Source organism: Orbicella faveolata, unplaced genomic scaffold, assembly GCF_042242905.1.
Source record: "Orbicella faveolata isolate gen_17 unplaced genomic scaffold, um_ofav_v1 contig_25, whole genome shotgun sequence".
Taxonomy (NCBI): Eukaryota; Metazoa; Cnidaria; class Anthozoa; order Scleractinia; family Merulinidae; genus Orbicella; species Orbicella faveolata.
Window position 1 is genome coordinate 9,484,060 of NW_028301553.1, and position 25,852 is coordinate 9,509,911.

Below are 25,852 nucleotides of genomic sequence, written 5' to 3' on the forward strand. Positions count from 1 at the left end.
GGAGTGAAATGATTTCGATGAAATGAGGAGTGAAGTCATTTCACTCCTCACGGGAAGATATGAACTCAATTAACTGACCTCGCTCCCAATGTGTGGCTTCATAGCTCAGTTGGTACAGCATCGCACCGGTATCGCGGAGGTCACGGGTTCGAATCCCGTTGAAGCCCTGATTTTTTTTTTTTTTTTTTTTTTCAGGCTTCTTCTTTCTAATTGCTTAAATTGGAAAATTAACTGCGATGATCATTCTTCACTTTCATCTACAACCGCAGTTCGTATATGAATTATTTCATATAAACTTAACATTCCCCCAAAGTGTCCCAGGGTCATACGAACATTTTCCGAAAATTTCCGAAGATTTCCGAAGACCTCCAAGGAAGATCCGAAGATGTTCCTATCATACACCAACAACCTAAAGTACAGTTTAAGCATGACATCAACATTACGTCATCGATATCACCGCAGTGAAAAATTATTGTATTCTTTTACACGTGCGAAATTAAGCGCTGGAAATCTTTTTAAAACAGCGCAGTTTAATATAAAAAATACACTATCTAGTCTTACCTTTCTGGGAGAGGAGTGTTCCAATTCATGAGTACCAAGCTCTTGGTGATCAATACCATTACCATTAGCTTGACCATTCTCTATCAGTTCCGACCCTCTTAGCATGTCCACAGTGGATGGGTCGTTAAGATCGCAATGGAAATCCTCTGAAATCTTCGCACCTTGTTTAGCATCAAACAACGAGATCGACAGAAAGAACGGCTCAATGTTCACCTCGCTGCCATCGTGCAAAGTTCTCAGCAGACGAAACTTTAGCTCCTCGACCTCAAGCACAAGGCGCAATCCAAAATGTTGCTCAAAAACATCAGCGTCTATACGCGCATCATCGTAATTTACACAAGTACCGTTGTTATCCAGGTCGTGCACGAGGGAGAAGAGCTTTTTTCGTCCGGCCTTCCTTCGCTTCGCATTTAAAACCTCGGTTTCTTTTGAGAATTCAAGAAGTTCAGGATGTTTGCTACTTTTGAGGCTTTCTCTCAATGACTGGAACAGTTTCTGTGTTTTAACTTTAGGGAGCACGAAGTTGAAACCGGAGTTTTTACTGCCCGAGTCCATATCGATTCCAGTGACTTTGCAAAGACATGAAATCCAGGCATCCATGTCCGACTGACTGTCCGCTACCAAGCTGTATAACTTGTCTTGGATGTGAAGTTCAAAGCCGTACATCCGTCCTTTTACTCCCTGAAATGATGACCAGTTACTAGTTACTGTTCAAGCACGGTTACTACAGACATCACCTTTCAAAATTCTCTGACTTTTCCCTAAAATAAAATTCCCCTGACCAAATACATGTAAATACGAAATGTCAAACATAGCAGCGTCAAACAGTCGTCCTTTCCACCCATTCTTTTTTGACTGATATACATTTTTGACAATTTCGGCTTCTTTAAGGGAAAACATATTTGAGATCACAGTGACCCGAAATGCTTCTTCCAGGATTCAGTGACATGAAATCACGGCCAGTATTCTATCGATCTCCTTGTTAGAATCGAATGTCTTCAGTAACTACATGTATAATCACCATTTGATGCCGGCATAAAACCTCAAGTAGTTCAAACTATCGTGCGTTTATGCATGTGAACGTCTTACGTACCTTGGAGATGTGAGTGCATGCATCCAAATAAAGGACTCCTCTAGCCATACTGGTGTTGACATCATCCTAAACAGGCGAACAGACAGCACTTAATCAGACGTTTTGACAACATGCTTGCTTAAGTCTTCTCCTCTGCTTTTGTGGAAGCCACTTAAAATGTTCAAGCCGAGACTCGCCAAATTTGGATCAGGAATTTCAACGGATGACTGATCAAGTCTCTAACTCTTGTTTAAATTATTTACCCATCTATTGCCACTACTTAGTAGAGTAGCGCATCCATGTATTCCAGGTAAAATTCTCTGGTTTACACCGACGAGACTTGACTCAGAAACTTCCGTAAGCTAGTCAAGTTTGCCAAGGTGGCTTCATTATGTTGTCATCATAACTCGATAGTTTAAACTTTGGATATACTCTAACTTGTTTCTTGACCTGTTGGACTTATATCTCCGGGCTAATGTATCACCGCACCATTTAAGGATCAGCTTGTATGTACACGGAAAACCAAAAAACCTACTTGCTTCTAATGTAACCCTAAAATTGCATATCTATTAACTGTTATATACTACTGGCCGACTACTTAGGCCTGCAATGCGTGCATAGAGCTATACCAAAAAAAGATAAATAAAGCCCTCTGAAAGTACTAGTGACAGGCCCATGGTAATAGCCAATAGTGACAGACCCTTACCTTTTTGTACTCTAGAACGTAAGAACCATCACTTGATATCTGCTTTAGATGAAACCATCTGCGCTTGAAGTTCTGGAGAGAAGGATTTGACACAAGTCTTAGCCTGGGTATTAGCAAGGGCTGATGCTCACGGTAACACAAGTCATGCAATGTCTACCCTATATGGTATTTGGAAAGGAACACTAGAATGACAACTGGCTTATCTTACCTTTGCTCCAGGTGTTCCATTATTCTCCCCATGAAATGGAGCTTTGGTAAGGTAGCCCTGTTTGGAGATGCCTTTCTCTCGTAAAGGACTCATCATCACCGCCTGCAAATTGATATTAATAGTAGATCACAATGGGACAACAATACTTGTGATCACCTACTCAGAATTAGTGAAACTGCACAACATTAGTTTCAGTCCACAGTTATTTGCCTTAGAAAATACAATAGGAGTACCCTTTTCGCCCTGACAGTCTGAAAAGTTGATGACTGAAGCCAAAGAAATTCTACTTGTAAACTCATGGCATATCACTAATGATGATCATTACATAGACATCTATAGACATTTTCCTTCTTATTCAAATGTACCAACAGGAAAGAGAGTGCTTATATAAGTCCTGAACCCCATGAGAATTACATAAACGTTAAGTACATAAATTATATACATGTATGTATTTTCTCAACCTGATTTGTGCAGTTCACTTCATCTTCATGGACATCCATCTCAAAAACTTGCTCTTCAAGTCCTTCTCCTGGAGACGGTCTGATAAATAATAAATTAAAGTTATTAATTAATCAATGACTAATAATTTTCCTATTGTCATTTTTTAATTGACAACAACAACAAAAACATTTTATCAACATGTATATAATTATATAAAAATTAAACTTGAGAAGAAGTTAGTGTTGTAAAACCAAAACCAAACTTATCACTCTAGGCAATCCCAAAGGACACAGACAATGCAGTGAACCAATCAAAATTAGTGCTTAACTGACACCAAGCATTGGGAAAATGTAAGTGAGAGAGTTATGATAGGTTTTGGTTTTACTCCTAATTGGAATAAAAAGAAGCGCAAGTCATGTTAGCTACAGTGTATTACTTATTTAACAAATAGATTCCCATGATGTTGTCATGCATCTGTTCAGCAATAGATCACAGATGACATCAAAACGTGGTAAGAACATCAGTGACACACTAGGCTAACACCTCATTTGCCACTTTTTTTGTTCTTACCACATTTTGACATCGTCTGTGATCTAGTGTTGAACAGACACATGGAAACATGAAACTGATTTGCCATTAAATATTTAATAGTTAATTATATATTAATCTAATCAATGATCTAAACGGTTGCAATTAGTTATACACATGTACAATATCCATGCATGTGTCAGTTAGATCCCTTCAGAGGCATCTACTTGACAAAAAAAAAGCAAACTACATTATTTTACAGTTACTAAGCACTACAGAACTACCATAATTTCAATTTGTTTGTTTATTTAATATTTCTTTATAATTTTTTTTCTGCAAAATTGTCATTAACTACCTCTAGAAAAAAAAAAAAAAGATATATAAAATTAAATTGTACAATACATCACAGATTTAATCATAATAATAATATACCTGTAGGTGGTCTCTTAGACTGGAAATAGACAGTTGCGAACATACCCACCACCCTCATGCAGGAAGAAAAATTGGTAATATTGCATATATGTACATACATGTACACCCTCAAAGCTTATGAAAATACAGACATTCAGAAAAAAATGACATGAAATTTATGTGGTCATTCACTACTTCAAGAAAATTTAAAATAATGGAAAAACCTGTGGCCAACAGAACTTGATGCATTAGGACATGTTAATTCCTTATTAATTAATCTTACCTGGGAAGTTTGAGATAACTGCCTCCATAGCTGGAATACTTGTTCTCGATACAACTCCAGTTGGCAGTGTAAAATCGGATACACTAAGAAAGGACAAAGGAAAAAATTGAAAACAAAATAACAGCTTAAATATACAATGTAGTCTGCTAATAAAATGCAGGAAATACACACATTCAAGACAAGTTCTTAATCTGAAAACATATGGATGGCTGCCCAAGGACATTTCTTATTTAGTGAACTTAAAAGATTTCTTAGAACTTAGTGGACTACAAGACTGTCAAAAATACATGTAGGCCTACTTCAATCACTGACGAGTATTGATACATCTAAAGTTACTTTTGTTTTTCCTTGCAGTATTATTTTTTTCATGATTGTAAATTGCTATAAAAAAAAAACACAGCTCAAACATCATGTAAATTTATAGTGTGCATGTCCTATGATGACTCCAGTTGTCGAAACATTAACAGATGGGAGGCTGAGTAACATTTTCAAACCTCAAGTCACAGCAAGCACTGCGTTCTGATACAACTACAACTTCCCTACCCAAGGCGCAATAATATACATACAGGAGATGGAGCTCTTCTCCCCAGCCTGCCCAATGACTAGTTCCCCCAATTGAAGCATTTTTGCCACAAATAACGCTTTTTTTTTAACTATCTCTGAGGCTCCCTTATATCCCTCAGATCAACTAGGCTACTGTGTAACATCGATTAGAAAGATGGAAAGTACCAAATTTGACAATAATATTATATTACACTAATTTACAGTGGGAATATATATATGACTTTTTTTTAATTTAAGCGATACAGTTACACATGTAGTTTTAGTAGACTTGTGAGCAATGCAGTAGATGAGGATACAAAGAAGTACCGTTCATGCAAAGACAAAGACGATCAAGCGTAAGGTTCGAAGTAGAAGAAAGCTGGCCAGGATAGTTGTTGTGAGAGTTGTGTGCCAAACTCTTATTTATAAATACATACATGTTCATACTGTGTAGTCAGATAATCATGGCATCGGAATGTCATGTATACAATAATCACACATCAGCTCCATCGAGGATGATGATGCACAAAAAATAATTTATGTTATTTAAAAAAAATTGAAGAATCAACAATGTACCTCTCGAGTGAATAAGTTTGATACTCTGGAGAGAGCATCGCCTGGCACTGTAGAATGTATTGTCCTCAATTCACGAGGAATAGCATAGGCCTGAAACAACAATTCAACAAGTCAAAATATTTCAGTAGTCTGGTAAACCTGAAATAGTTATTTGCGTATCTGTAGGTAACTTGAGAGCTTTGGTACCAAAATGCTCTCTCAAAATTAAACTGATACCAAATGAATATTACTTATTTTATATAATATGGACATGTATGGTGATTCAATATGGGTCACTGCAGCTGTAATCTTAATATTATGGTATGAGATCTATGTATCTAAATTAATCATATAATTTCATGATCATAAGCAAGGCATTATTTAAAAACAACACTTACATGGAACCTTACATAGTGGATCTAAATACATACATGTACATCTAGATGGAAAGAATCTTCATTAATTTCTCAGAGGCAGCATTCTTTGGAACAGTAATGTAATGCCTCAGGTCAGAGAACATGAGACTGCAAGATTACACAAGCACTTGCTGTTTTTCCTTATATTACCAATCAAAAGTGGAAAAAATAAAGCCTACAAAAAAACTGACCAGGACTTTTTGTAGCTTGAGAATGTATGATTTATACCTAATTCTAAAAGCCCATCACAACTAAATGCCACTATTATTTTACTTACGGAATCTGCTAATTAGCATATTCTTCAGAATCATGAAGATTCATGAAGTCAAAAATTACTTTCTATGAATGAGAAAATCCAAGTTTGCCTTGCTGTTTATACCTTGCTTAGATTTTTAAAAACTAGTCAAGAATATAATACCAAGTAAAACATGTACATGTATCGAGATTGTCTTGATATAAATTAAGTCTTGATGTTAAAGCCAATGAAAAGAATCAGTAATCATATGCAACACAGTTCAGCAAAGAAGTATAAATATCAGTGGCAAAAATTAGCATAAAATTCGAACTTTATTCACCACATAAAATAATTTGATATGAGGTCTTTAAAAATTTCTTTGTAGAATGTCTGTGGCCCATTTGAAGCACCATGCATGTACAAAATCAAAATTAAAACCTGAAAAATCTATTTTAGGTTTCAATATGTACACATTTCAATTGCTGGGGATGCTTGCTCCACAATAAGAAGTAAATAGTGTGACATACATACTTTGACTAATTGTTTAAACCTAAAATGAAAGTGAAGGGTTGATTTTGGATTTCAGGAAAGGGTGCAACATCCTTGATATTTCGCATTCATTTGGAAAATAAATAGATACAATTTTTGTCCATTTTCTAGACATGTCATTAAAAAAAGTGATTTCAACACCTGGTTGCAGACTAGTGTGTACAAAACTCATTCGCGTTAGTGACCATTAATTTTCTTGTACATCCGAAAAAATTATGAAAGCACGGCTTTGATTACCAAGGTTTCAATCTTCAGTTTCAGTTGGTCGCTCATTACCTTTAAATCGGGAATTTTATCAAGTACAGAAAAAATAGAAGTTCTAGATCTTCTGGAGCAAAGCCTGTTAATCTTAACCCACGCTCGAGAGTACAAATATCCATAAAACATGTCACACAATTTCTTGAAAACAACAAAATAACTTATGCCTTCAAATGGAAGCGATTTTTGACTTAAAGGAAAAGTCAAGAAGAGCTTACCACAAAAAATCAAAAATATTTCTTTAAATATTAAGCGAGATGCGATTCAATGTTCAAAACGAAGTTCATTTGTGAAATATTAACCGGCTCGTGTCTGCTCATGACAAGATTTCCTGAATGAAACTCAGTCACAATACAAGTCGGGCATGATTTGAATTGCTTTTATCTTTTGACAATTTAAATGCGCAAATCTAAAAAAACATATTTTAACAGGAAAAATGACTTACTATGACTTGGAAAGAATCATCTGGATCTGAGAATTCCGTCGACATGACAGTAGTTTTTAGGTTGTTTTCAAATGGATGAGACGTTGGATTGACGCACGCATCAGCGCTATCATAAAATTTTAATATCTTACATTTGCCTGATTTGGAAACAAAATACTACTCAGGGAACAAAAACCCAGACCTTACACATAATTAATTCTTAATTTAAGGTCAACAAACTTGATGCTCTTCGATGAGAAAAATATCTCCAAGAGTAGATGAAAAAATAAAGGTAATTCTTTAAATGCCGGAATCGGTCGCCGGTCGCGGAGAAAATATTTGACCAACACGTAAAAGTTCCCAGACAGGCTTAAGCAAAATAAAACAACGGAATCCGCAGAATAAATTTAATCCGGTTTACATTTGCAGCGAGTAGAATTATATAATCTGGCAGGTATTTCGAACACAGAGGGCAGATGTGTGCATTTTAGCCCAGCAATAATCAATCAATGAAATCGATCTTGCTCTTTTGGAAACATTTTGTTTATCCAAGAAGCCTTGAAAGTGCTTTCAAGAATGTGACGCATATTTGGCACAAAGGGTACTTTTAAAAGGGCCACTTTCATTGTTTTGGTGTTTTTAAAAACATCAATTTGCACCTGGTCGGTACAACACGGAAAAAGAGTTGGCCATGGAGGACAGCATTAACTTAGCAAACATTTTTTTTGCATTATTATCATAACTAAGCGCGTGAATATTCCTGCGGCTAAAATCAACTCGCGCATGACTATCTTGCGGTTGAACACAACAATATTTAGAAGCCTCCAATCGCTACTGTACTTACGATAACATCGTCCTCTGGAAACACAAGCAAAACCTGCAAAGGGTCCCTCAAAATCTGAGTCCGTTTCTGCACAATTTCGTCTTCGTAACTGATCGGTAGAATTCCAGTGACGACCTCCTATAAAAATATAAAACAAACTCTGCGGTATTATTTTAATAAGAACACTTGCTTCCTTGACAGCACAAAGAATGGAAGTAATTTATCAAAGATCTAAACAATTTGCGCGTAAAACCACCCGATTGTAGACAACACGTCGGCAGTGTCAAGTCATTTCTGTTTCATAATTAAGAGACAACACCAAGACACCAACGGTTTACGACTTTCGTAAGGAAAAAATGCAATTTAGCGAAATAAAATTGAAAAAAACGTATAAACATGTACGTTAAATATCTTCAGAAAATAAATAAGGATCTTTAGCTCTTAAAATCGTTACTTTCTCGAACATAATTAGCCGTTTTGCGCCAATTTAGCAACAGCTTTCAATTTTTTAACAATATTCAGCTTACAGACAAATTACCTTCCACTTGTTTCGTCTGTAAATGGCATTAAAATGTTGGCTTGAGTTTTTGTCTGGAAGATATCCCCTAACACAAAAAGCCCTCTGGAAAGATACACGCTAGGCTAATATCCCACAAGATACTGTTCCCTTGCAGAGCTCGTTAAGATTAACAAATTTGTTAGCGTGACCCAACAGAGATCATCAAAGAAGCGACACACTATTACAAAATCATTAAAACTACTCCCACCTTTAGAGGCCTTAAACTAAACGTGCTTTCACTCGAGGTGAGTGACTTGATGTCCACTGCAGATACCGTAGATTCGCGGTCCTTTCTGAGTGCTTTACTTATTTTCCTTTCTGACATAACTCACGGTGTTTTGAAGTGAAAACATTTGCACACGTCTCATCGGGCGGCCATGTTTGATTCATAAAATGTCGTGCCTCGTTTGCGTGTCAACACTTGAACAAAGATCAACTGATAACACCACGCTCCCCTCCCACGTTACAATTGTGACAGGGGTGGAGCAGAACATATGAAATTTGTGTAATGACCCTGAATAATCAAAGTTTGATCAGACATTTCGAGCTGCAACAGTGGCCTTATCTATATTACGAGGCTTCAGAAGCATAAAAAAAAACCGTAGAAAAGGTTAATCGGTTCTTTGCGTGCCGAATCGTTCTGTGACATTTCTGTCAATTGAATGTATGACATCACGTTAAATTACTTTACTCTAAATATTTTGAAAATCGAAATATAAAATTACCGGAAAACAGTTTGAGATCCACTAATTTAACTAGATCAAGTCCTTGCCTCACACAAAGAGAACGAGGGATATATCTACAATAAACACACTTGACATGTTATCTGATTTATCAGCCAACAAAAAGCATTCTTGTAATCAGGACGAGGATATACGTATGGCAAAAGTGCACGTACAAATCAAATCAAAGAAGAGCTTTCAAAAAAGAAAAAATTTTGAAGTTGCAATAATTTTGTTCAAACAACAAATAAAAAAACCAACAAACAAACGGACGCAAAGGAAACAGAATATGCTGTACCCTAAATGGAAACTACCTGCATTACGTGGAATTTTACATAAACGGTATCTCGGGCGAGAAATTGACACGAGATCACGGAAGCTGGCCGAGACCATTGCTGGATCGAGTAACATCCGGAAATGATCCGGAAAACTGCGAGACGGGTGGCAAAGATGAATCATTTAGTCACGTCATTGATTGTTTACATTCTGCGATTACGACTAGATAAACAAAACCAAAATCACGCTTCCTCACGGCGAGATAAGAAATGTAAACAAGCTTGATTCTTTAGGATTTTTCATTTGCAGGTTATTGTTCTGATTGTGGTCAAAAAGTGTAATTTAGTGTAATTTCGACTGGCTGGCCTTATGAAACATGGTCTTTGGTAGCTCAGTAGTAACAATGTATACTTCACAGTGCGAGGATAAATCTATTTCGTCCGATCCAGCCACCTCAACCCCTCCCCCCTCCCTCCTTGAAACGGAAAAAGTAAACCACTGGCGTGAGAATTGAGTCTGGCTTACCTTTAGCGCAGAGTCTACACCATCTTGAATATTTTCCACGAGGTAAACCTGTTACAAAAAAAAAAAAAAAAAGCATTACACTAATAAATCGTGAATCGTAGAGTTGCAAAAGAAGGGAAGGAAAATTACGATGAACCAAGAGTAAATACGACTAAGTACATTTCAATTTCTCCGTAATAATAAAGAGAACTTAAGTGATCATTTCTAACTAATCTATAGTTTTGACGACAAACTATGGAAGGGGAAGGAGGGCATCCATTTCTAAATTTCTAAGGACCGAAAAACACTCCGACAGATTTAACATTTGTTTTTCCTGGTGACATAAACACTCTCAGTCAACAACCGAACTTTCTTTATTATTGTTGTTGTTGTTGTTGTTGTTGTTGTTGTTGTTTTGTTTTGTGTTTTTTGTCCCCGGAATGGAAATCGAAACTACCCGAATTACTCAGCCAATCTAACAAAACAGTGCCGACGTTCATCCAAGCAGAACACATCCTAAGACGACTAGAAGGGTCCATAACTGAAAGATTAAAACCAATCACAATGCTTTATTGTAGGCCAAGTGCTCAATCGGGTAAAGCTACATTGTAATTTCTTGAGTTAAGAGGTGAAAAACAAACCCTGCAAATTAAGAACCAATTAATGAGCTTTTCTACTTTATCTGCCCTTGTCTGTGTAACAGCTTGTCAAGGTTGCTCGCAGAGATCGGCGTAACGAAGAAAAATCGTCCTTCGGCCTTTTCAGCACGGAACTCAATGTAATTGTGCAATATGTAATGAGGTGGCCTGTCATTTACTCGGTCTAGGATTTCTATACCGACCTGCGTTTTAAAAGTGGAATGAAAGTTCCACGACTGTTCGTCAATTTTCAGGATTTCACGAGGCCTACAAAACCTCCATTACATGTAAAGATTTCTAAGTTTTCAAAACTCGGATGAGTTACAAGCATTTGATCTACCGGACATCAAAATAAATTTTAAGTTTTTCAATACAGTTGGATCAGTTCCACAATTCTACCCATCATATTACAACACTCATTATCGAAACCCTGTCCCGTTTTATTATCAAAAAACCAAGTAATCCATTTTGAGCTTCATCGATAATTTGAAGACAAAATATTTGTACCACGTGACTTCAAAAGTGCACAGCCGACATGACATATTAGAGAAGTTTGATATTTGCGTTTCTAGAGAAGACTGACAATTCTGTCTTGTCTTTTCATTCTCCTAGACTCTTGACGGCTCCTCTGAAACGATGGAAGAGTCTGTTATAAAAAGAGTGTCTCGAGAGTTTCTAAGGCTGCTAATACAATTGTCACTGAACACGATAAAGTTCGTGGTCACGAAACGTCACGAGAAGTATCCCATACCAGACTGAGGGAAACGAAAACATAACTGATAAAAAGGTTTACAAAGCAATACATATTCATTTGTTTTACGGGAAGGCAAAATAAATAAACAAATACATGTAGCAAACGGCAAAACAAGAAAGTCGTTAGTACGTATGAATTAACAATACAGTCATGGAAGGATGCTTTCATGTCTAATGCAGAGATTGAAGGTCAAACTAAACTATAAAATTCTTAAGTCATTAGAGATATAAGACCCAATAAAAGGTATCTTTCCAATCAAAAGATAAACTAGACACGGCAATAAGCGATGACAACTTTGCGATGCAACGATTAATAAGCAAAACTTTCGACTTCTGAATTTTGCTTTAATTTGTACTCAAAGTTAACGGATGTTTGTGTTAACTATTCATTAAAGGAACTGATAACATCATAACCCACGTCAAATGACCCTTTCCGTTTAAAAGAAAGTGTTGCTCTGGCCTAGAACAACACAATTACAAACCTTTAACCACGAAGCATTAGCGAGCAGTCGGAACTAATTATTCAACCTTATTACTGTGCAAGAATAAAACTTTATTCGATAAGTGTCAACAAACAATGTAGCGATATCGTAAGCCGTGTCGTTATATTACATTTATGGAGCCGAAACAATGGTTAACAAGCTGCAAATGAACTGTTTCAGGGGTGCAAAGTGACTCTTTTTAAGTATTAATTAAATCGAAGTTGGGGGTTCCCAATTTTCGGGGACCACCAATTGCAATTCTGAGCGGGGTGCTTACAAAAGTCACGCAATTCAGTGAATTTTTCTATCACTTAGAAGACTGAACTCGTTTGAAGGAAAATTGTGGAAAAACTTGCTCTAAAAAAAGAAGGAAACGTGAGGAAAACCTGCTAGAAATACTTTATACAACTCGAAAAAAAAGTTACAAAATTTTAGCAATACTGACCGTTTCTTGTGTGTCATTGTCTCTACACTTTGATTTTGTCCTCCTGGCAAGTAGCTTTGGGCTACTGGACGTTACTTTTGCCACGAAGTCAGAATTGGCGAACTTGGAGAGAAGCTCGAAAGCCTTCTCGCCGGTGAATGGCGACCGAGGTCGAGAAATCTTCCGCTTTGATTTCAATGTGGCGACTTCGATCGGAGCGGGCTCGTCGCGACGATTTATCGGTATAAACTGAGTCGGGGATGGCGGCGAAATTCGGCCACTGTCGTCTACAGAACTTTGCGAATGGCCTCGAGGTTTCTGAGGGACAAGCTTGAAGATCGAAGTATCGGAAAACGAGCGTGCTTTTGTGCCTAAACCTGGGCAAGGAACAGCCAAAAGAGCCGTTTCATGACAGCTGACACTCTCGCATTCCTCCATAGCTGGCAGCGAATTGTACTACGGCCTCCTAGCGCGAGGAGAGAGTCATCGCATAAAATACATGCAAAAACGTGAATGTTTATCTGCCGTTTCATAGAGATAAGGCTTTCAAAGCTATGATTTATGACAACACTTCAAAGTTTGTCAATAGATATCAAAGGCCAGGGATTAAATATCGCCGCGACCAATACTGATGAACAATGCGAACAACAAACAGCAAACTAATCCAAAACAATAGTCGATCCGACTTCCTCTTCTTTTCAGAATGTTGCTACTCTGCTTATCTAATCATCCATGACCGCAGGTTGCCGTCTATTTCCCCAAAGAAAATGGCAACATTATAAAAAGCTTCACCGATGAATAAACAAACTTGACGATGTTGTGGTAGGAAGCCTCCGTAAAAAAGACCACCCAGCATTTTGTATCCGTTTGTCGTCGAATAACCAAAGTATCTAAACAATGATTTGCCATTGTAACGAAGAATAAAAATATCACTTTTGCGCAAGAAATATTGTTTAGACAAATTCATTCAATTTTGCACAAAACAAATTAAAATTTAAAAGCACCGAGACTCGCGAAGGAGAAGCTTCTGTTTTGTACACCTCAAATGCGGATAATATGTCTCCTGTCAAAACTTTTTTTCCTGTTATAACTTATCGAAGCAAAATAGAAGTTTACGGATGTTTTTAATTTACCAAAGATAGTTAGCAAGAACGTGAAAACAAGACATTCAGTGTCACTTTTTCGCAGAGTGGCTCGCTAATAAAACGCACTTAGACTGTCTGGCGTCATATATTGTCCTTTGATTTGACAGTTAATTTAGAAATGCAGATTTACTTTTAAGTATAAGTAAAATATCGTACAGGGATTTTTTTGTAGCCACCCAAAATTGTCACTGATGCTATTATGAAGAAAAATAATAACAAAATAAACCTCTAAGACGTGACTCGCTTCGTAAAATTGCGCATCCGCTGACCACAAGGAAAATCCCCGACGTCAGATCTCCGATGCTTGCACTCGTTCAGGCAACGAAGCAGGCAACGAAGTACTATACAGGTCATAAGTAAATAGCCGTGGCTGCTCTCTATGTCAGAAGGCTAGAGTCTTGATATGATTTCAAAAGTCACCGGTCGTCAGTCACAGAGACGACGAGAATTGGCAAACAACGTGGGCAGTGTGCTAAAGCTAACGCTGTATCTAAACTAACAAATTTTTGTTTTGTTTGTTTGCAAGTTTGCTTTTTTAAGCAAAAAAAATCAAAATAAACCTGAGAGCAAGATTGAATCTTAGAAACTGTATTGTAATCCAATACTAATCTTTTGAGAATATCGTTATCGTGTCAAAGCTGCTTGATCGCACATTCTTGAAGTCTAACGGGACCTCAAAATAATGACTTGAAAACATGGGAAACCGAAAAAGAAAAACTCTACTGAATTAAAGATGCCAAGGAGTATGAGTAATCCAACTGTATACTAGCACTAGGAATGTCCCTGCCAGGCATAAATCAATTCTCACATGGTCATGTTTTTCAATTTGTATGATATCGAGCCGACCACGGACCCACTGACTCTCTTACTCACTGACTCACTGACTCGCTGACTCGCTGACTCACTGACTCACTGACTCGCTGACTCACTGACTCACTGACTCACTGACTCACTGACTCACTGACTCACTGACTCACTGACTCACTGACTCACTGACTCACTGACTCACTGACTCACTGACTCATTGACTATACTATACTATACTATACTATACTATACTATACTATACTATACTATACTATACTATACTATACTATACTATACTATACTATACTATACTATACTATACTATACTGACTCACTGACTCACTGACCCACTGATCGACCGACGGACTGATTTGTATCATTGAAGATCATGCCAACACAGAACTATGAACATTTTCTTACCGGAGTTCTTGCAGAGTCTGGCGTCTTTTGTTGTTTCTGCATTTTCTTTTTCTCTGACTTTGGCGTATCTTGAAGTTTTTCAGCAAGACTTTCAGGATCCAACTTCGAGAAGAAAGAGAATCAAAAAAAAAAAAACTAGCATTATTATTCGACCACTTATTCAACATCTATTTAGCGCCTTCAGTCGCAAATCGACTAATCAAACATTCGCTTGTCTTCGAAAACATGATGCGCCGTCTGCCCCGCTAACATTATTGAATTAATCTGGTCTCGAGTCCAGGACAAGAAAAAAGAAAGCGACAACAGGAAAAAGCTTGGGGAAAAAGCATGGAATACTAACCGTTTTATTGCCGCTGCCAAATTTGGGGAGCGAAAACGGACTTCGTTTCTCTTGACGCGGACTTGACATAATATCATCTGGATCCAACTGATCCTACACGCAAAAAATACGTTTGACGTCTCCATTAGAAGTTTAAAGCGTCTGAGACACGCTAGGGAAAGCGGGGGGTCATGGGTACCTGGTCACACTATACAACAACATTGTTTCCCAGGGGTACTCCCATGTAAAAAGGTCCGGGATTCTTCTCTGCAAAATTTGAATAAAACCCCTGAATTTAAACCTTATAGGAGCTGTGATCTACGATAATCCAACGTCTCTGATAATTCAACGAAACAAGTGATAACGTATCTTGATGACGTCATATCCATGATGACGTAAAAACTTACGTAATACCTGTGTTGTTGTTTTTTCTTGCGTGATGTAAGGAGAATTTAAAGGAGCTCAGTCACGGTTTTTGGCCACGTTCAGAATTACAATTAAATTGAAGGAAACTTGAAAATAGTAGTTTACTTAGATAGAAAAACACCAAAGAGATATCCATAAAGCATAAAGTAACAAGGATGGTTAAGGATGGAGAAGATTGACACGGATTTAAACGCCGAACGTGAAAATTTTCGGCTAAATTTTTAAAGATGCACAAATCGTAACGTTTCTCCTTTAATTTAAATTGACACTTTTGCCTCAACCCAGTTAACCCAGTGTATACAGTACATCTAAACAGTCTCTATTTTACCTTGTTCTTTTTGTGTGAACTCTTCCGGTCTGTCTGGTCTGCAGAGTCTTTGGCACTTGTTGAATCCTGACATGAGCGAGTAAAAAATAAAATTGACATTCCAATGCGTATACAGGAAATATATTTTAAAAAACGCCGTACGTAAAGCGAAGTATTAGAGCTTCTAGTTTCGGATTCCGGTTTTTCTGTCAAAATCGAAGGGAAAAAAAACAACAACAACGACAAGGATTTAAACTTTTATTTCTGAGGAATTTGTTTTCCTGATAGCTTGAAGAACGCGAAGAGGTGGCGCAATGGAAAGATGGCCGTCACTTGAATACAGACCCCGATACAAACCAAATATCGTGCGTTATTAACTGTACCACTCCTGTCTTGTCACTGATCATTGTAAGAAAAATAGCACACTGCCTACGCCTAAGCCTAACTCTACGGATTTTCGCCTGTTTACGTCTCACGCGAGCAGGGTCGTGGAGTAACAGCCAGGTCCTGGTTGTTTGAAGGCTGGATAACGCTGTCCACCGGATAAATTCATCGCCATCCAGCGGATAAGTGTTAACAAAACTGACAAACCACGCTATCCGCTGGATAGTGGTGATTTAGTATCCGGTGAATAGCGTTATCCACCTTTCGAACAACCAGGGCCAAAAAGCTGAGGCTACAAACTATTGCGTTTTGCAGTGACTTTTTACGTCACACATTCGTAAGCACCGGAAAAAGCGGAAATCGGAAATCCAATTCTGTTTAATTTTGAAACTTTTCCAACAACGAACAACAGCAGCTTTTATGCATACTACGATACATTTTTGTACACACACCCGTGACGTTATTGTCTAACAGCCTTCGTATCTCTTGGTTCATGGCTAACTTTTTAAAGAGCCTTCTCTTAGCTATCAGGCAGAAGTAAAACACGACAGTATTCAGAACCTTTATAATTCCTGAATGCTGAGGAAACTTACGTCGCGATCGATCCATCACATTTGAATTAGCGTAACCCGTTTAGGTGCTGTAGCTAAGTATGAATTGGAAACTGAGAGAAAGCATCGTCAAAGCGGTATGGAACAACAGCAAGATACAACAAACAAACATTGCAAGAAACGTTATGTACCTTGTGTTTCTGTGAGATGATGTTCTTTTTGTGCGGTTTCGGACTTGGTGTGATCTCTGACAAGCCGTTCCTCTCCATTCCGATGTCTTCCTGCATGACGAAAGAACTTAACATTAGAATAAAGAACAACTAATGACAGGCTGTAGAAATCCTGAGGGACCCTGACAAAAGCGCGGCGAGTCCTTATATCGCACAGTGTCTACCAAACTCAGACAGTATAAATGGTTACACAGGGCCTATTATAAATTGATAGGAATCCCGTGGCCCCTCGGAGCGCACGTCGTTTTCCTGTAGCATCACTGACCATCACTGCCGGAAATATTAAAACAGATCTTTCAACAAATCCATTTTATAGACATACCATAATAATAGACCAACTGCAGCGCGGATGGCGTAGAAAATGGCTTATGCCAAACTTAACAATTCCATAGCTCGTTCTTGCAGTTTTATCGACTCGGGGTTTCGCCTCTCGCCAGCTATCAACCGATAGAAACTTTGTATAAGCACGCAGAAGAACGACAGGGGTGTGAAAGGTCAACTTTTATTTATACAAGCATGCTAAAAATATACCCAAGGCAGAACTTTGGATAGGAGAAGAAAACAATGACAAATACACTTTGGATACAGAAAGAATTCAGCAGGCTTTACTGATTCAAATCCAACCTGAAATCAAGATTGTCATCACCCAAAAGTGACTGGGACCGGCAAGCAGGTACATTTTGAATGTGAACGGACACATTGCGTTTCTCGCGTTGTTGTTGTTGAGAATCCGTCTACATTCTTAACGGTATTCAGGCTAGAATGGGTTCCTAATAAGGGCTAAAGAAGTGTTCGCATGTGTATAAACGTCTGCTGACCTCAGAGAACGGTTCATTTGCATAGCTGCTGTGCAAAATTCAACGAACTCTAAAAGAATTAATAAAACTGATCAATAGAGGTTTGCGCTTCTCTTTCGGATGAGCTGAGAATTGGTCAAAGTTGTGAATGTCAGCTGTGAAATAACGCATTTTTTTAAAACTGATTTCTGAGATTTAAGATCTGCAATATTTATTGATCGTTGAGAAATGAGCCGAGGCTGAGAGGTTTAACTGACAATTGAGATTCGATCACCCCAGTCTTGGCCCTCTGTGAAGAAGCCGTACAAGAGCTAAAGGGTATGACACGGAAATACCGTTGGTTTTTTCGTTTTTGTCTATCAACGAAAGATTTCTCTATAACTCCACAAACACTTCAAAGCCAAACTGGGTTGATATAAAACAGGTGATGTAAATGAAGTTTTCCCCACCTAAGTTTTCCTCAAATACAAATCCAAAATAGCCAGTGATTGTTGCGTTTAGAAATTTCGCGGGCGTTGTGCGAACGAAAAACATTTGATGCATTTCAAAAGTGAAAACGCCGTTTTCAAATTTCTCCGAAGAAGTTAGTATACTAGTGTGGACGGGACCCGAGTGCTTGGTATTAAATCTGTGAGACCATATTTAATTCACCGTGGATGTAGATATTCTATACAATCTTATTTTTACTTTGTGTCTGTACTTGACTAATTATGGTGAAATTCGGACAAAATTCCAATAGACCATTCCAAGGTTACCGACGCCATTTTGCCGGGGGTGCAAAACTATTGGGGCGAGCGCGTGGCCAAGCCTGAAAATGCTAATGACGACACGGCCGACTAATCTGTTGTCATGCCAAGCCACGCTCGTTGTGCAGTGGGATCTTGTGATAATGATAAAACATATCCAGAACTCGCTTATGTTAGATCGCATGTGCAGAAATTGACTTATCACAAGTAGCCAGTTGACCCTAAACTTGCCGAAAAATGGCGCAAGCAAGTAGCGAAGACACGAGGTGATGTTTTCAACCCACCGCCTGGCGCCAGTGGGACTTTTGTCTGTTCAAATAATTTTCCTTTGGGGAGGAGAACCCCCGGAAACCCTGAAACTGACTTTCCATCGCTTTTTATGACTGTTTCCGATTATCTACAAAAGAGGTCGCCTAAGAAAAGGAAAGCAAACAAGTTACAAGAAGCTGGTGCTTCAAGGTACTTGCCTTTCAGCAGCAGCTCCAAAGATGATGATGAGAGCTCAAGTGACGGTAATGAAGATTTGGAAACTGAGGTGGACTACTCTGTTTCAGTTCCTATGCAGTTTGAACAGCTAACCAGAGAATTGGAAGTGAAGGTTTACACAGGTTTGCCGTCTACTGAAACATTTAAGTTCCTATTCGATTATTTAAGTGAAAAGGCTCGATCAATGCAGTATTGGAGGGGAGAAAAACAGACAACTAAAGCGACACCTCAGCCTCCTTCTCCTTTTGAGTTGGCAACTGGTTTTACTATAGGACGACCAGGACCTGAAAGAAAGCTCAGACTGCAGCAAGAACTTCTACTGACTTTAATGAAACTAAGACTAGTTCTTTTGACTACTGATTTGGGATTTAGGTTCCATGTGTCAGCTACCATTGTCAGCAGTATTTTCCTCACACGGGTTAAGCTCATGTCTAGGGAACTGTCAGTGTTAATCGTGTGGCCTAGTCGTCAACAGGTCAAGAAAACTCTCCCGTTATGTTTTAGGAAGCTGTACCCCAAAGTAAGATGTATTATTGACTGCTTCGAGTGCTTCACAGAAACGCCTAGTGGACTTGATTTGGCAGCAACCCTATGGAGTGAATATAAGCATCACTACACATTCAAAGTGCTTGTTGCAATTACTCCAAATGGAGCTATTTCATGTTTCACCATGTTATGGAGGAAGGGCATCTGATATTTTTGTGGTGAGAAACAGTGGATTTTTGAACATGATTGAACCCTATGAGGAAGTCATGGCAGACAGAGGGTTTAAGATCAGAGAAGACTTGATGATGCACATGACAACACTATGCATACCACCTAGCTGTGCATCATCTATGTAGTTGTTACCAAGAGATGTTAAAGAAACATCGAACATCGCAAATGTCCAGATCTATGTGGAGCAAGCCATCAGACGGCTTAAAGTTTTTCTTCTCTTAAAGAATGAATTGCCTATCACTCTGCTTCCCCTGGCTGATGACATTGTTCATGTCTGCTGCACATTATGTAATTTGCTCCCACCTCTCTGTGTCTAATAATATTATTTGTATGTGTGTGGATAAACAGGGTTAGGCAGGCATGATAGCACCACCGCAATTCCTCCCCCCCCCCCCCCCCCCCCGTACTAACAGGGCTCAGAACAGGGCACAGCCTAGTACCCAAGCTACTTTGGAAGGTAACTATATGTAATTTTTTTTTTCAAGAAATGTGTATAGATTTGATCACATGGAGAACATTTCAACCATTAAAAGATTTAGTGGCCATGGATTAAGGTGGGGGCACACCTGAAGCCCGTTTTTCCACCACTTTTCTCGCATTTCAATAATTCCCAAAACCCTCAGCTCATCTCACAAAGCTATGTTTAGCGGTGTTTTGTAAATTTTTGGGTGATTTTGGGGGATGTTTGGGAAGAGATAGTTTTCCTCAAAGGATTAGTAAAATTTGGAGAAATAAGAAATATTAAAGATTTAATGTGATTTTTAAATTAGAATTTGAAATGAAAAATTAGTAGATGGACACCCAAACAGTCCTGACAACCTGGGGTGCTCTTGCATGGGGGTCAACTGTCTGGTGGTGTTCCAAAAAATATTTTCTTTCTTCTGTCCCGTCTTTAAACCTCTTAAAATTTCACTCAAATTCATGTTTACCCCCACCTTAATAAATAAATTTATTAAACTCAACAAAATTAAGAAAAAACTCAGCTAACTCTGAATTCTTATTTTCTCAACAAAGTCAGATCAAGTAATGTGGGGCAATTTGGTACAAAAAGTGCATTATTGACCAGCTAGTGGCCTATTAACTTTTCTTGCATTTTAAATTTTATGCTTTTGCATAATTATGCAAAGCTTTTATCCGAACAATCTGTTTCATTTTTTCATCCCTTATATACATCAACACCAACTATTTTTACAATTATCAAAATTTAGACAAAAAAAATTTCATCAGAGAAATTAGAGTTTTTTCATTGTAACTTAAACAAATACTCCTATTACAAAAAAGCTGGACAGATCAGTAAGGAGAATTTGTAAGTCAATGTTAAACAATGTTAAGCCTTTTATGGTTAATCTTCACTGTAATAATCACAAATGAGATCTGCAGAGCTTGTAATATTTTCATGGTTGCTACACCAAGCGTGGACAGCTTGTTTGCAGATTGTACGTACATGCTCTCCATTAACAGGGATGCTCTTCATTGAACAAACAGGGCAAACATAATTCATGGCATCAGATGCAGCACCTTGCTCTGATTCCTGAGCAAAATTAAATTTAAGTTCATCTTCAGTGTCAGTGTCATTGATGTTTGCTGCATCTGTCAGACAGCACTGGCACACCCAAGAATCCAATGCATTTGCAGCACTCATGGTGAGGTCAGCACATGGCAAGTGCCACCATGTGCTGCAGCTGTCACAGAAGATGCTGTTCTCCTTTGCAGAATCACTGATTTCATCCTCCTCCAAAATTACTTTACTGCACTTGGGGCACTCAAAAATGTCCCTGTACCCCAGCAGACATGGCAATACAAATGACTTGTAAAACAGTGTAATATTGCTGACAACATTCAGACAAAATTCAATGTCAAGTTCCACTCATTCATAGAAAAGAGGGCCACCCTGTGTTCAAACAATGAAATAACCATGACTGGCACCAACAACCCACATCTGAGCCTGCATTTGGATATAATATTTGTGGGTGCGTTTCAGGTGAGGTTTACCATTAAAATCTTCAAGGAAGTCAACATGGTCACATGTTTCCTTGACATGAAGGTTGTCATTTCTCACTGAGTAAGGGCACTTTGCTTCAATAATTGAAAGGCCATGGCATCTGCAGTAAAACAAGCCATCTGGTGAAGCAGCAAGGTAGGGGTAGTCAGGCTTTAAAATCAATCCACACTGTTTAAAGCCCTGCAGTCCACCATCATGTTGTGAAGCAACACCAGACGTTAAGGATTTGATTGCATCCTTCTCGTGGGCATTTCCCCAGTTGATCTGAGGCAGGTGAGAGACATCATCATCATCATCATCATCATTGCAGACTTCTGCAGTACCAGCAGTGCATGTAAACCATGAAGTGACAATTCTGCAGTCGCTTTTCGTGCCCTCCAAACAAATCCATACTTTGTGTGGGTCATCACGAAGCTTCTGGGAGGGAGAAACACACCCCTTAAGAAACATTTGTTTGCTGTCTACAAGGCATGTTGTAAACAACACAGTGTCAACAAAACCACTCATCCAATATGAGTAGGCTTTCTGATCCTTGTACTTTCCGATGTATTCCACATCAACAGCTTTTGTTCGCAAAATGTAGCTGAACAGTTTACCGTCATCTATTTCTGGCCACTGTTTTACGTCATCAATCCAGGCGTCATGCGGTATGTTATTGGGGTCGCACTTTATTTCATTTGACTTCAACCTTCGTGTATATTCTTCTTTGATCTGACGGTAGATTTGTTCTTGAGTGAACTTTATGGGTGCATTAAGTTCATAAGCTCCAAATTCTCTAGCAACAAGCTCAGACTTACGACCAGTTTGCTTCAGTCCTCTGAGGGAGAGAAAATCCTTGAGCGACGACACAGTCCAGCCGAGGAAGTCGTCATATTGCAGAACTTCTTCTGCTTGTCGAGGCATCTAAAAAGAATATTTCGCCAATTACACCAGAGCTGAAGTGGTGCAAATTAAAAATCAAAGTTTCGGCGCGATATTTCTCATATCAAGAGATACTGTAGTCTTTTTTTCCGCGGAAAGAATAGCGAAGCACTTCAGCTGTTCTTCTACGCCATTTGCAATTTCAGGCTTGACCGCGCGCTCGCCCCAGTAGTTTTGCAACCCTGGCAAAATGGCGTTGGTAACCTTGAAATTAGATAACTTCTTTAAGACTTAAAAACGTCCTGTATTGTTTTAGACAAATCTCCAGGGACGTTTAGCACTTTCTAAACAAGCAAGCTTCAACTAAAGACCTGTCATTTACAAGGTTTCGTTGCGTAAGAAAGACAATTAGGCGAAAGCATTTGAAAAAGGGCCGTCGGCGGGGCAATCATTGAAGTGGAATAAAACAAACATTGCACTTTTTGTCCTCTTCTCACGCAGTTAACAAAAGACATCTTCCGCTTTTTGAAAGGTATAATAATGCTAATCGATAAAAGAACAGCATAGGTTTTCAGCACGTGATCAGGTCTGTGTGTGCCTGAAGCACATAGAAATGACACGAGAGTCGAAGTAGTCTGAAGAGAGTAGAGACAGATAAAGGTCAGATATGGCTCCCTGCGGCAAACCATCAGTCAATGGATTTTGAAACAGTTAGCGCCTGTAGTAATGGTTAAATGAAGTTTAATTGCAAATCATTTTGAGCTGCCGAACAACAAGCGCGCCCTCCTTCGATACGATCGGCTTTAACTTCTCTCTGTGTGACGACTGTATGCGATAAGATAATGCAAAGAACACAAGACTAACATTCTCCATCGAGGTCAAAATGGAGATTAGATATGCGAAACATCAAAGACTTACATTGTCCCACTTCTCCGAAAGGAAGAACTTTAACAAACAGTGCGAAGACGTTACAATAACGATAGTGTCCTGTTTACCGCAATAAGTGTGAGCCGAACACGCACCGAGTTGATCCGAATAGCATTTGAAGGCAATGTGGTAGGAAACAGCAATATACATACCTCGAATTGCAAGACTGGATTGATTTATGCCACGATAGCTATTCTTAGTACAGCCGTGAATCTCTTAAGCGTGACGCTGCCATGTGGTTAGATATATGTTCACTTAGGGAATCGTTTAGCTGTACGAGAGAACTCTTACAGCAGCAAAGACCCTTCCTAAACGAAGTCCGCTTCACTTAGTTCCCAGCTGCAGACTTCCCTTGCCAGTGCGCGCGGTTAACTGGTCTGCTAATTTCGTCAACTTCCATCTAAACGGTTAATCCTAATCCTTTTGTGCGTCGTAACGTGAGCTTGCTTTGCCGGCACCACTCGACCTTTAATATCTTTAATAGTTCGAGGATAGTGAATGTACAAACCTAACTGTTTCTGCGGAGTCTCTCAGAAGACAAGAGGGCGGCCTTTTAAGTCCACAAGCTGCTAGTGTATCTGTGATGCGCCATTCTGACCAAAGGAATGAGGATAAATCAAGAGGGTTTTGTGACGCAACCAGGGGCATGACACCGGTACTACAGGCCGAAGACAGCGGCATACCTTAAGAATTTAGTCTACTGGTGTCTTTTAAAAGATCTAACAAGTCGTATTCGGTTTACATAATACTTTGCGGAGCCGAATTTCTAACCGGAGGCATGTTTGTTGAAGCGGGCTACAAAAGTGGTATTTATTTTACACGCATGGATAAATAATATTGATCTAAAAATTGCTTTAACCTAAAATGACTTCTAGGAGGGCTTCTGATTGATTTAAAATGAGTTACGGCGATTAATGGATGTTACAGAATGGGGTTATCATATGTTTACAACATTGTCGTGCAGTGTTGGTTCGAATTGATGTCAATGACATTTTTTATTGATTACATTGACACCCGACACAAAAGCAAATCTCGAAATACGTGTCAACATTTTACGAACTGATTCTTCACTTCGTTGGTCAAACAGTTTAACTGAATTTTCAAAAGTTGTTTAATTAAGAAAAACTTCGGAGTTTTTCCTTAATTTTTTTTATAAACTTAGTACAAGACTTTTGTCTCATAGCACGTCGGTGTCGGAATAAATGTCTCTTAAATGCAAGCATGAAAAGGGAAGTTATATTGGCCCAACTCAACTCGATGAATGGCTTGTGTTGCAATTAAAACGGCTGGTTTTGCAATCAGCTCTAGTTACTGGTTTCTCTTTCATTGTTAACCTATTTTCCACCTTCAGCATCTAAGACATAGATTAGTTCAAGCGGGTTAAAAATTGCCTTTGGCCTCTACAGTGGATGCAAATCAGCTTGCCCGCTTTACACGAGAAACAACTAGGATATAGCCGATAATCTCATATCTGACTTACCTTTCGTCCCTTCATCACCGCTTCAATGCCAGATGATTCGTCTCCCTCGCTGCTTTCTTCGGGGGCCGGATCCGACGAATTCCGACGAAAGCTGGGAATCTTAAGACGCGGTAGGGCGCGATGTTTTTCCGTCATTGCTCGTTGTTTCGTCTCCGCGAGCTCTATGCGAAAAGCCACTAGTTCGTGGTCACTCCATGCCCAGGTTAATCACCTATCTTTGCATTCCACAGCTGCTCGCTTGATAAATCAGAAGGACCTAACGAGAACCTCATTGACCATATGGAAAGTAACAATGTTCCTTTTCGTGCAATGCAGAATTTTTTAGCCTTTCGTCTTCCCTTTCCCTAATTAACTCAGTTTTGCGATCGCCCACGTTCTTAAAATGTAGAGGTGATATTTTCCAAACCGGATACACTTTGATATTGTTCTCATAAATTCTGCCTCGCATGTCAACAATACAATTGAATATCATGTAAATGAGAATAGGGACCAATGAAAACAACGAGAAAGTCTATTAGCCTTTCTGTGTTTTACATTAAAAGCAGTCTTGCGTTAACTGTAAGCTGTTCTTTGTCGTTGAAGAAGCACTGGCCGAAATAAATGAAACGATATTGCGCGGTAATCTAAGAGTTCCCTGAAAGAGTGGAACAGAAATATTAACGAATAGCCAGACCAACATTTTCCGAATTAATGAGGAAAAAAAAACTTTTACAAATGGTCACGTACGATTTAATTCGTTATAGTTTGTTGGCAGGAGAAATATTATAGTTTGTTTCTAAATAAGATTGTAGGCAGGAGAAATAAAACATCGTGTTTGTTAGAAGAGAGTTTCTCCATAATTTTCGGATATATGTTTACTTTTATTAGTGTTCCATT

At 38.7% G+C, this 25,852-nt stretch overlaps 2 protein-coding genes and 1 pseudogene across 9 annotated transcripts in view; 1 reads left to right on the plus strand and 2 right to left on the minus strand.

Moving 5' to 3' along the window:
* The window catches only part of LOC110044950 (dedicator of cytokinesis protein 11-like), a 66,186-nt gene extending 40,813 nt beyond the window's left edge, over window positions 1-25,373 (minus strand). For 2 of the 8 annotated variants that reach the window (XM_089294849.1, XM_089294848.1), the window contains exons 1-14: window positions 24,977-25,372; window positions 16,922-17,011; window positions 15,817-15,882; window positions 15,084-15,176; window positions 14,744-14,845; window positions 10,096-10,143; window positions 8,035-8,151; window positions 5,330-5,419; window positions 4,211-4,293; window positions 3,009-3,087; window positions 2,548-2,649; window positions 2,340-2,411; window positions 1,655-1,720; window positions 562-1,242 (exon numbers count right to left, since the gene is read on the minus strand). In XM_089294849.1, coding sequence (XP_089150975.1) covers window positions 562-1,242; window positions 1,655-1,720; window positions 2,340-2,411; window positions 2,548-2,649; window positions 3,009-3,087; window positions 4,211-4,293; window positions 5,330-5,419; window positions 8,035-8,151; window positions 10,096-10,143; window positions 14,744-14,845; window positions 15,084-15,176; window positions 15,817-15,882; window positions 16,922-17,011; window positions 24,977-25,111 — 1,824 coding nt within the window. In that variant the 5' untranslated portion in view covers window positions 25,112-25,372. Of the gene's footprint in view, window positions 1-561; window positions 1,243-1,654; window positions 1,721-2,339; window positions 2,412-2,547; window positions 2,650-3,008; window positions 3,088-4,210; window positions 4,294-5,329; window positions 5,420-7,211; window positions 7,261-8,034; window positions 8,152-8,780; window positions 9,168-10,095; window positions 10,144-12,392; window positions 12,889-14,743; window positions 14,846-15,083; window positions 15,177-15,816; window positions 15,883-16,921; window positions 17,012-23,648; window positions 23,933-24,004; window positions 24,095-24,976 lie in introns of those variants that run through there. The other 6 variants (XM_089294852.1, XM_089294853.1, XM_089294851.1 and 3 more) reach the window with 6 other exon arrangements.
* Window positions 18,603-20,070, plus strand: LOC149108854 (uncharacterized; annotated as a pseudogene).
* LOC149108855 (uncharacterized) lies at window positions 20,625-23,641 on the minus strand. Its single transcript, XM_089294856.1, has one exon. It carries the CDS (start codon window positions 22,609-22,611, stop codon window positions 21,604-21,606), a length of 1,008 nt encoding a protein of 335 aa, XP_089150982.1. The 5' UTR covers window positions 22,612-23,641; the 3' UTR covers window positions 20,625-21,603.
* Window positions 25,374-25,852: the final 479 nt, after the last annotated feature.

Excerpts from the sequence above, each read along its gene's own strand:
- LOC149108855 (XM_089294856.1), bottom strand. The coding sequence starts at position 22,611 with ATGCCTCGACAAGCAGAAGAAGTTCTGCAATATGACGACTTCCTCGGC.